Here is a 10,696-nt window from a genome sequence, read left to right as displayed (position 1 = left end):
GGAGGCCACGTGTGCGACGAAAGAGAGGCAAGGACGTGTTCCAAGAAGATGATCCATACTGGAACTAATGTGCTTCCTCAACGTTGTGCCCTATTCCAAGGCGTTGATCTACGTGGCTTTATGAGATTGTGTGTTCTAACTTGTCCATAACAAAAACTATATTCTCTTGTAGACCATTCTAATATGTCATTCAATCTTATCGGTGTTATGAGCCTCACATTTGTTTGTTGTTGGTTCATGTTTTTCTTTTTCTTCTTTTGTAACAAAAAAAAAACTACTTAAATAGCAACCTTAAAAAATGTTATAAACTACTCCAAAATATTGTCAGCTTGTGAAAAAAAGAACGTTCTTATTTTAATAATTTTTTCTTTTCTACTTTGAACCCCCTTAAATTTTCAACTATGTACTTGACACACGGTGACACAGATTTCTCTGTCATCTTAGAGGGACTGATTTGTTTCTTGTTTCTTCTAAATAGAATGACTTTATGTGCTTGTGGACAACTTTGAAAATCCTCAACCACTGAACTAAGGTTTGTATGTGCTAGTTATATACTTTTGTGTTTTGCATCGTCTAGGTTTACTACTTGGCCTCATAATAGCTTGTGAATTTGGTATGTTATCACAATTTCAAATTGATTTCTGAATTTGAGAAACATTTGTGGAAGTTAGTCAATTTGTATAAACTGGTTAGCTTATTAAGTTACAAATGCTAATGTCAGTTAATTTCCTCTATAAAGTAGTCCATCTGTGTGAGCTGGTTAGCTAATAAAAGTACGAATACTAAATGTGGCAGGTTGGTTAATGTCGTATAGCTACTAAACTAACAAACTCATGATATTGAACTGTCACTCTCAAACGTTTTCTTTTCCTCACTCTCCCTATGCTCCATTTAAAGAAAAATTGCTCCAATAAAATCAATAGTTAGTGGTGCGCATATTATAAAACTAAATTAATAATATTTTTAAGTTTTAAAAAACTAATATAGAAATTTTGTATTAGAAAGTGATGAAAAGTGGAATGTTTCACCTTATAAAAGTTAAAAAGTTGTCGTTTTTAATAGAAATTTTTTAATTTTAATTCTTTTAACTAGTATCTCCGAAGCATTTAGTTATTGTGACAAAAAAATCATTTATTATGTGTGACGTGAATTTTTTATAAGAAAATCAAAACTACTACTATTGTAAACAAAATTTACATGGATTGAAAAAACCTTATTTAACAGCTTTGTTGGTAACTTGGTATGAAGTATGAACCTAACAGCTTACAATATAAATGGGCCCTATATCATAAATAATTGATAAGAATATATTTGCCTCTGATAATGTTCTTGCTCCAATAGTTGAATGAAAATGCAAAAATGGTTTATGCATGTTGTGTTTACACTATTTTGCTTCTCTCTTTTACATGTCCAAAGTTCTCATAAAGTTGATGATGAAATCAATAGATCTCAATTCCCAAATGGCTTCCTCTTTGGAACAAGCACTTCCTCTTACCAAGTATACACTTGTTCAACTTCCTTTTTTCTTCTGATATATTTTCATTTTATTGTTTCTATTAATGAGATTCTTTTCCTTTTTTTTCTTCATAGATTGAAGGAGCAGCTTTTGAAGATGGTAAAGGTTTAAGTAACTGGGATAAATTCAGTCACACACCAGGTAAATTTCTTTTTTATTTGCATATAGTAGTTATATAATTTAATTTAATGTTGAAAATGAATAATTACAATACAATTTGCTAAATTTTCAGGAATGATAAATAATGATGAGAATGGTGATATAGCAAATGATCATTACCATCGCTATTTGGTAATGACTATAAAAATTGAGTAATATGATCTTAACTTCATAATTTACTTAACTAAATATAGTTTACTCTTTAAAATCTGAATGATTGTTTTTGACAGGAAGATATCAAATTGATGTCATCACTTGGGATAAATGTATATAGATTTTCAATTTCATGGTCTAGAATTCTACCTAGTAAGTATTCCCCGATTCACATAACTAGTTCCACAATTTTATCTTTCAAATTAGATTCTTAATTAAGTCTTTGTTCATGAGCTGTAACAGGAGGAACATATGGGGACATAAATCCAAGTGGGGTTATGTTCTACAACAATCTTATAGACAATCTGCTGCTTAGAGGTGAGTAACAGCTTTCAGTTAGTTTTTGTTACTGGAAATGGTAATTTATTTTGATTTTAGAGTGATCAATTTCAGTCTGGGTATGTGTCAAGCAGGACCTAATATATGAACCAACTCTCTTAAAAAGTAAGAATTTTACCTGTTAAGTGGAAAGTGTTAGTAATTAGATTAATATTTACTCGTTGGTCCGCGTTTGAACTCAGACCTCCAACTTATTAACCCTTAGCTTGAATCAGTTGAGCTACCCAACATTTATGTGAATGACCATCATTATGACATATGACTGTGTAGCACTTGCACTTTAAGTTAGAAGCGTGTTCGAAGTCTAACACCGACACGTCAGGTTACATTCAATTATTCCATTTTCTCAAATTATTACTTGTGTCGACGTGTCATGTCTTTCTCGTGTCCGTGTGTGTTAGTGTTAGTGCTTCATAGGTTATGACGATTCCAGTGAAAAAACTGCATGAATCTATGATGCTTTGTTGCAACCACCATCACTAGTAAGTTTTATTGATTGAATGATTAAATCTCTTTTGTCTAATTCTTCCTGTTATATTTTTCATAAAAATTAGTTTTTCCAATTTAATTATTACAGTATGAGATTGCTCTTAGTTATACCTAAATCTGAACATGGCTTGCTTGATCTAGGAATTGAGCCTTTTGTGACAATTCACCATCATGACTTGCCACAAGAGCTGGAAGAAAGATATGGTGGTTGGCTTAGTCCCCTAATTCAGTAAATCCGCTGCTCTCATTCTTTTAGTCAAAAGTTTAATATGATGCTAAAGAATTTGGAACTTTTCTCACTTCTTAAAATGAATTGTTCTGTGAGCTGATGAACTCTCTTGCACAACTGTAGTCCAAAAGTTTGAGTTAAGAGATCAGTGGGATTTTATTTTTGTTGGCAGTGCTATTGGTAGGACTGTTTAAAAGAACCCAAAAAACCGAACTGAATAGTTAAACCAAATTGCATACAAAACTGAATTGTGACTAACAGTTCAAGAACTGAACTGAACCAGTTCAGTGTCGTGAATGATCTGTGGCATTTCATTTATTTTCAGTGTCGTGAGGTTTAACTATTTTTGTTTTTTTAAAACAGTCCTAATATTCCTTTTTCTTTTTTTCTTTCAACAGCCCTAGTTATGAGTAAATGATCAAAATTTGGTACTAATTGACACAATGAATGAATCAGTTTGGTTCAGAATAGTACACTTCGATTTTTTGTGAAGTTAGTTCCAGTTCAAAACCAGTGCACCAAACCTTCAGGACAATTCATTAACAGCTTGGTTCGGTTTTAGCGAACTGTTGTAACTGTTCAGTTCAGATTATCTTCCTAGCTGAACCATGAACATTCCTAATTATTGGTAATTGCAGGAGAGATTTTGTTCACTTTGCTGAAATTTGTTTTAAGAGCTTCGGAGATAGGGTTAAGTATTGGGTCACTATCAATGAGCCAACCCTGGTTTCAGACTTTGCCTTTATTAGGGGAAAATACCCTCCTAGTCACTGTTCCCCTCCTTTTGGAAATTGTTATACTGGTAACTCCGATGTTGAGCCTCTCCTTGTCATGCACAATATGTTGCTGTCGCATGCTAAGGCTGTTGAATTATACCGAAAGCACTATCAGGTAACAAAAGTGAACCTAAACTGAGCATTTTTTGTCACATTTTCTATGTAAGGGGAAAAGGGACTATAGGGTACTCTTTCTGTTCCAAAATAATTGTCGTCCTAAGTTATTTTAGATCAAGAAAAAGTATAAGTAAATTAAATGATGCCGCAATTTTACAAAAGTGTCTTTATTAATTATTGTCCGTTAGTCATTTGTCATAAATGTATGTATATTGGAATATAACGACTTGAAAGTAGTGTTGACAATATCAATTTAAGGGTAGAAATGGAAGAAGAAAAAAAGTGACGTTGAAAAAGCAAAATGATGCTTATTGTGAAACATTTTTCATATGCTAAAACAACAGTTATTTTGGAACGGAGGGAGTAAGATCAAGTGTTTAATTAGGAAGTACTGAACTGATGCAGGCAAAGCAAGCTGGTACCGTTGGCATTGTTGCACATACCTTCATGTATGAGCCTCTTAGAGATGAAGAATGTGATAGACAAGCTACAAATAGGGCCTTGGCTTTTGTCATAGGATGGTAAGTCATTAGGAAGCAGTGAAGTACCAAGAGAAGTGTTTTGATTCTGGCTAAATAATGTCTACTTCTTAAACTACTATGCATACAAAGATCGAAAGCAACTCAACATACTCATCCTTATTAGTTGAAATTCAAGTATGTTTCACTATTTTGGGAATAAAATCTACTAAATCATGTCAGCCCCACATGAACTTGGTGGGATCTGATTGAATTTCAACTAATAAGGAATAGTGCGATGAAAATAAAATGTTAGATTCCTTGAATATACATTATTAAGAATTAACAGAACATTGTTCTTTCATTCTTTTTAGTAACTTTTCCTGCCTTTTTGGTGGCAAGAAGGTTACTAGATCCCCTAGTTTTTGGTGAGTACCCTGCTGAGATGCGCTCTATTCTTGGGAACCGGTTGCCAAAGATCTCTACGAAGGAGAAGAGTCTCCTAAGAGGCAGCCTGGACTTCATTGGCATCAATAACTATGGAGCTCTCTATGCCAAGGATTGCTACCTCTCTACTTGTCCACTCGAGGCAGCTCGTCCAATAAGAGGCTTTCTGGAAACAACTGGGATGAGAGATGGCATTCCAATTGGTGATCAGGTACTCGTATGTAGTCCAACTGCTCTTGTCATTATGTTATATGGTTATAACTTGCAAGTAATTTGTCAATTAATGTTTGATAATGGATTTTTTTAAGGATTGGAGAATGAATATTATTTAGTAAAGTGACACTAATTGTCATTTTACAACTGTCATTGATAAGATTTGAACTTCATGTCTTGAGGTTACACGGTCAAGCTCTTACCGTTGAGCTTACATCTCATGAACAATTATTTGATAATCGGTTACGATTGTAATGAACATAAATATTGATATGATTTCTTTTGTTTAGAGCAGACAGGAATGCCAAGGTTCTTTGTGGTTCCAAAGGGCATGGAGAAGATTGTAGACTACATAAAGATAAAATACCAAAACCTGCCCATGTATATTACAGAAAATGGTGTGTGAATACTCAATAACATTATATGATCTCATTTTCTTTTTATATGTTTTTGCTTGATCACTTGTTTAATATCAAACACTTTAATATGCATTATGAGACAAAGAAAGGAGTGACTCTTTGAAGGTGGTTTTTTGTTATGTAAATTTGGGTATGGAAGTTTGAATTGGTTAATATATGATGGATGGCTATACAAAATTTGTTGCAGGATATTCTTCGCCACTCAACGCAAGCATGACAATGCATGATTTACTACATGATTTCAAACGGATAGAGTATCATAAAGCTTACCTTGCAGCTTTGCTTAGAGCCATAAGGTGAGTGATGATGAAGACAAATATATGAGTAGCAACCTTGTTTTTTATGAATGTTTTTAGTTATAGTTTGTCTGTTGACTGAGACTAAATTTGATTATGTGCAGAAAAGGTGCAGATGTAAGAGGATATATGGTATGGTCGTTGTTTGACAACTTTGAATGGAATAGTGGATATAATGTAAGATTTGGATTATATTATGTGGATAGACAGACACTTGAACGAATTCCTAAACTTTCAGTTGAGTGGTTTTCTAGTTTCCTCAACAATACTAGTGATGATACCAACATAGAAGACTTGAGCAAGCAATATAGAAGCAAATATGTGACAGCAACTGCTGTTGTTTAAGTTATTTAAAACTGATCATATAATGAATTGTCAATATCTTGACAATTGTTAACAACATGCTATTTATTATTATGGGAATGTTAAGTGAATTTTACTATTAAAATAGGTTGACTTTCTTTGGATATTTACCATACCATGCTATTAGCACCCAGCTACTTGAAGCTTTAGTGCATGTTTGGAATCATGACGGGTTTGACAATGTTGACGAGCCACCGTAATTTTGTTAAACTTATTACAAATCAAAACAGACGCTTAATGAAACCACGATCAAATTTTCTTTGAGACGTGAGATTGGTTGTGGTTTGTAGTTTTTGTCTCCTAAAGTGATTTCTACACTCAAATCTATTGTTTAACTCATTCTTATATATGATAAGACCTAAACATAAATCATTTACCTAACTTTACTTTTAATCTAAATAAAAATCAATTTCCTCCAAAACCAAACATACACTGACAAAATTAACACACGTATTGATCAAAGATGGAAAAGAAATGTAAACTTACACAATTTTTATATAGTAAACAACTTACGCTTTCTGTGTTGTTTTTTTTTTAATATGTTTATCTCTTAAAAAATAATTTTCATTATTATGGAGATGAAATATTAAATTATTATTAATAATTTTTTGGCCAAGTAGTTTATAAACTATACTCGCATAGAAGTTCATGTCACGATTCAAACTCAAACCACTGCATATATCAACTCATACCGATAAGTATCAGTGCCTTTATAGTTATCAAGGTAAGAGACCAATATTTATTTTATGAAAGGATTAAGAATATTGTTTTTCTTGTTGTGAAAAAATTACTGTTTCAATCGTATTATATTATGTAACCAAAAAAAAAATCGTATTATATTATGGGAACTTCTACGGTACACTCGTAAATTGAGGTATGTATCGGTACTCTTGCTTCTTTAATTTATAAATTAACGATCAATTTTATGATATAAAGAGTTATTTGTCGGCATTTATATTTTAGAAAATATCATTTCATAAGAAAAAAAACATCATTCATTGTTTATAAAAAAATCATAGTAATTTTTTTACATATTATCGTAAAAAATAATCAAAATTCTCTATTATGAGCGATAAAAATTCAAAAAAAATCAATTTTATTTCGTTGACGCTTTTGATCCTTAAGATTTGATCACTATAATTATAAATGATAAAAAAATAATATATTTTTTCAAAAAAAAAATTCATTTAACTATTAATTTAAGGGTTTTGTCTACCGATACACTCAAATATGTTGTGTGTACCGTAGAATTTGCCTTATATATTACAGTGTTACGTGGTCTCCACGGTTTTATAGATTTATTTATAAGGAACTTTTACGGTACACTCACAAGATGAGGTGTACCAGTACTCTTGCATCTTAATTTTATAAATTAACGATCATTTTTTATGTAGTAAATAGCTATTTGTCAATAATTATATTTTATAGAACAATATTTCATAAGAAAAAATATCATTTTACTGTTTATAAGAATCATAGTAACTTTTTTTTTACATATTATCGTAAAAAATAATAAATGTTCTCAATTATGAGTGATAAAAATTAAAAAAATTATTTAGTTGACACTTTTGATGAATAAGATTTAATTATTATAATTATAAATGATAGAAAAATAATATATTTTTTCAAAAAACAACTTATTAACTATTAATTTAAAGAATTGGTGTATCGGTACACTCAAATATATTGGGTGTATAGTAGAATTTGCCTTATTTATATATTTATATAGACCTACCACTGTTTCTCTATTGCCACAAACCCTACTCTCTGCAATGTCGAAGAAGAAGAAACTAAGAAATTCGAAGAAGAATGTGAGAAAGGTTAATGTCTCTGGAAAACCTAAGCACTCTCTCGACGTCAACCGGAGCAATGTCGCTACAAAAAAGTCACGTTCTGCTGCAACTGTTCGCCGTCTAAAAATGTACAAAAGCAAACCCGTTCACAATCACAACCGTAAGGGAAAAGCTTGAGTTTTTTTAGAGAAGAATTTGCCTATGTGATTTCTCAATAATCACCAGAAGGTTTGTTTCAAGGATTTTGTGCTTTCATTTTAGTTTTTTTTTTTTTTTTGGTAAAATTTGGTAAATTTACTAGTTTATGAATTTTGAATGTTGTGATCGAATTCGAGGGTTCACACCTTTTTCTGATGCATTTTGACCTAAAAGTGATCAAGCCTCGGCTTCTGATTGTGAGTCTCATGGTGAAAATCACGTTTTGTTTTGCTAAATTTGGTTGATTAGTAATTCAACTGATGTTGTTATTGGATAATTTAAGAATAAAATTAGTTTACTACTATTATGTAGTTTTTTTAGATGAAATATTATGCAGTTTGATTTCACGACTATATTATCTTGTTGTAATTGACATGCTTATACATTGATTGGATTTGACGTTGTTATATCTCATAAATTGCCATGCTTCATCATGGTTTTAAATCGCGGTTGCGGTCATCTATAAAGTTGGGTGTAGCAGTTGCGTTTATGATGGTTGCAATTACCGTTGTTGCGCCGTGAAATAATTTTAAATTTTCACAAACTATATAAAGCGAAACCACGATGTTACTACACAATTTATCAAGTATAGTCTGTGTTGCTACGTAAATGCAGTCTCTGCTTCACTATGTTGTGTCTAGAGTGAAGATCATGTGTTATTATATGAATAACTGAGATGTCCAATCATGAGTAACTTGAAATTGTGGTGTGACTATGAGAATAGTGTATTTGTGCTGTGATGTGTCAAAAATACTCATTATGAATATATATACCTCATATCATGTTAATCATAGTTCTTTCAAAAAAAAAAAACCATATTAATGATAGTCTTCAAATAAGAAGTGATTTAGGACGATGATGGGAGGAAGACAAGTGTTGGGACTTGGGATCTATGATTACATAATGAAAACATGCACATCGTATTGGTGAATATGCGAGGGTTTATTATCCAATGTTGAGGGAGTACAATAACCAAAGTCTTATGATGGATCTTTACTTATTAGATCTTTAGTGTCCTTGAGGGAATTTCTAAGAGGCTTGAGGGTAATTCCCTGATGTTTGGTTCATTTACCCTAACTAGTCACCTAAATAGACTTTGAGTCGAGTTGAGTGAGCCTACGAAGATTTGAAAGTGTAGTATTGTGTCTCTTTATCAAATGCTTTGGAGTAGTTTCAGTGACGGATCTAGGATTTTTGAATAGTAGAGGCATCATACTAAAAAAAGTTTTTGAAATTTTTATGTAGGAATAAACTCACGCAATCACAATAATCATTTCCTTGATTTGTGGATGTAGTAATTGAAAATAATACTATAAAACATATTCAGGCTGATAGGTGAATGTATAATTGGAATGGAAGGAGTTTGTAGTCGATCTAGGAAAGACGCAATGAACTAACTAATGAAACTTGATTTCATTTCATCTTGTCTATTGTTTATTTCACCCTCTCTTATAACTTGTCAAACTATCAACCATCTATTTATTACCCTCGTCTTTTAACAATCAAATAACTAAATGATTCATTAACTAAGTCCCTAAGAATACAATAAAAGAAATACTTTCATCCTGCTTGTTAAAGCGACACATTAAGAGACAAAAGTGTAAATGTAGTTGATTATGTTGTTAGTGATGGTGAAACCGATTATGACAATGGATAAAGCTTAGCTACAGTACCTTAGGCACTGTGCATCCGGTTCTTCACTAATTTTCGAGTTCGGGTATGCTCCATTTAGGTTAAGCTCCATTTAGGCTAAGCTCCATTTACTCTATTTAGGGTTTAAAATCTCAACCGTTATATTTTTTTTGCCACATGTCTTGCATCCAAACCCTAAATGGAGCTTAGCCTAAATGGAACATACCCGAACTCCTAATTTTCAAAGAAACTACCTAAAACAGTTGCCAACTGATGCACTGTGTCGTCTAGGTCGCTCTGATACGTAACGGGATGGGGTTTATGTTTATGCATGCTTCATTCTCTTACGTGACTATTATGTTATTTTTATAATGTTATGGATTACGATTATGAACTAATTGATGGGGCCTACGTGCCAAAACGTTTTATGAATTATGATTATGATTTTCCGCTGCAATGTTTAAGATATTGGTTAAATTGTTATTTAACTGTTGGATTACGATATATGTGATATCTCGTTGCTTGATGTTTACTCTGATAAATGTTATGTTTTAAGAATTTTTAAATATTGGGAAAACGGGGTGTTACAATTGGTATCAGAGCAGGTCGGTCCGTCCGGTCAATTAGAGAGTCGTGTCGAGTCTTAGTAATATTTATATTACTATCTTATGTTGTTGTTGCTACTTTTGTAGAATCTCGGAAATGGCTGGAAGAAACGATGCTGCGTTAGCTGCTGCTCTACAAGCTGTTGCCCAAGCTGTGGGACAACAACCTAACGCAAATGCTGGTGCGAACGCTGAAGCTAGGATGTTGGAGACGTTCATGAAGAAGAACCCTCCGACTTTCAAAGGACGCTATGACCCTGATGGAGCCCAGACGTGGCTTAAGGAGATTGAGAGGATTTTCCGGGTTATGCAGTGCACTGAAGTTCAGAAGGTGCGGTTTGGTACTCATCAGCTAGCCGAGGAAGCTGATGACTGGTGGGTTGCTCTTCTGCCTACCCTTGGGCAGGAGGGAGCTGTTGTGACTTGGGCTGTTTTCAGGAGAGAGTTCCTGAGAAGATACTTTCCGGAAGATGTTCACGGGAAGAAGGAGATCG

General features: G+C 32.8%; 1 protein-coding gene across 2 annotated transcripts; it reads left to right on the top strand.

The window, feature by feature from the left end:
- The first annotated feature begins 1,237 nt into the window (after positions 1–1,237).
- Positions 1,238–6,111, top strand: LOC25487361 (beta-glucosidase 18). Of its 2 annotated transcripts, XM_013609267.3 has the most exons (12): positions 1,238–1,498; positions 1,591–1,657; positions 1,749–1,807; positions 1,906–1,981; positions 2,072–2,146; positions 2,798–2,885; positions 3,524–3,776; positions 4,184–4,299; positions 4,642–4,894; positions 5,192–5,294; positions 5,503–5,611; positions 5,716–6,111. In XM_013609267.3, exons 1-12 carry the CDS (start codon positions 1,346–1,348, stop codon positions 5,954–5,956), a joined length of 1,593 nt encoding a protein of 530 aa, XP_013464721.2. In that variant the 5' UTR covers positions 1,238–1,345; the 3' UTR covers positions 5,957–6,111. The 2 variants fall into 2 exon arrangements, with proteins under 2 accessions (XP_013464721.2, XP_039686653.1); XM_039830719.1 differs by lacking the exon at positions 1,238–1,498 and having other exon boundaries at positions 1,910–1,981.
- The last annotated feature ends 4,585 nt before the right edge of the window (positions 6,112–10,696 follow it).

The sequence above is a fragment of the Medicago truncatula genome, chromosome 2, assembly GCF_003473485.1.
Source record: "Medicago truncatula cultivar Jemalong A17 chromosome 2, MtrunA17r5.0-ANR, whole genome shotgun sequence".
Lineage (NCBI taxonomy): Eukaryota > Viridiplantae > Streptophyta > Magnoliopsida > Fabales > Fabaceae > Medicago > Medicago truncatula.
This window is presented reverse-complemented; position numbering and strand designations above follow the sequence as displayed.

Excerpts from the sequence above, each read along its gene's own strand:
- LOC25487361 (XM_013609267.3), top strand. The coding sequence starts at position 1,346 with ATGAAAATGCAAAAATGGTTTATGCATGTTGTGTTTACACTATTTTGC. Across the intron at positions 3,777-4,183 it reads TATACCGAAAGCACTATCAG|GCAAAGCAAGCTGGTACCGT; the intron begins GTAACAAAAGTG and ends GAACTGATGCAG. Across the intron at positions 5,612-5,715 it reads GCTTTGCTTAGAGCCATAAG|AAAAGGTGCAGATGTAAGAG; the intron begins GTGAGTGATGAT and ends GATTATGTGCAG.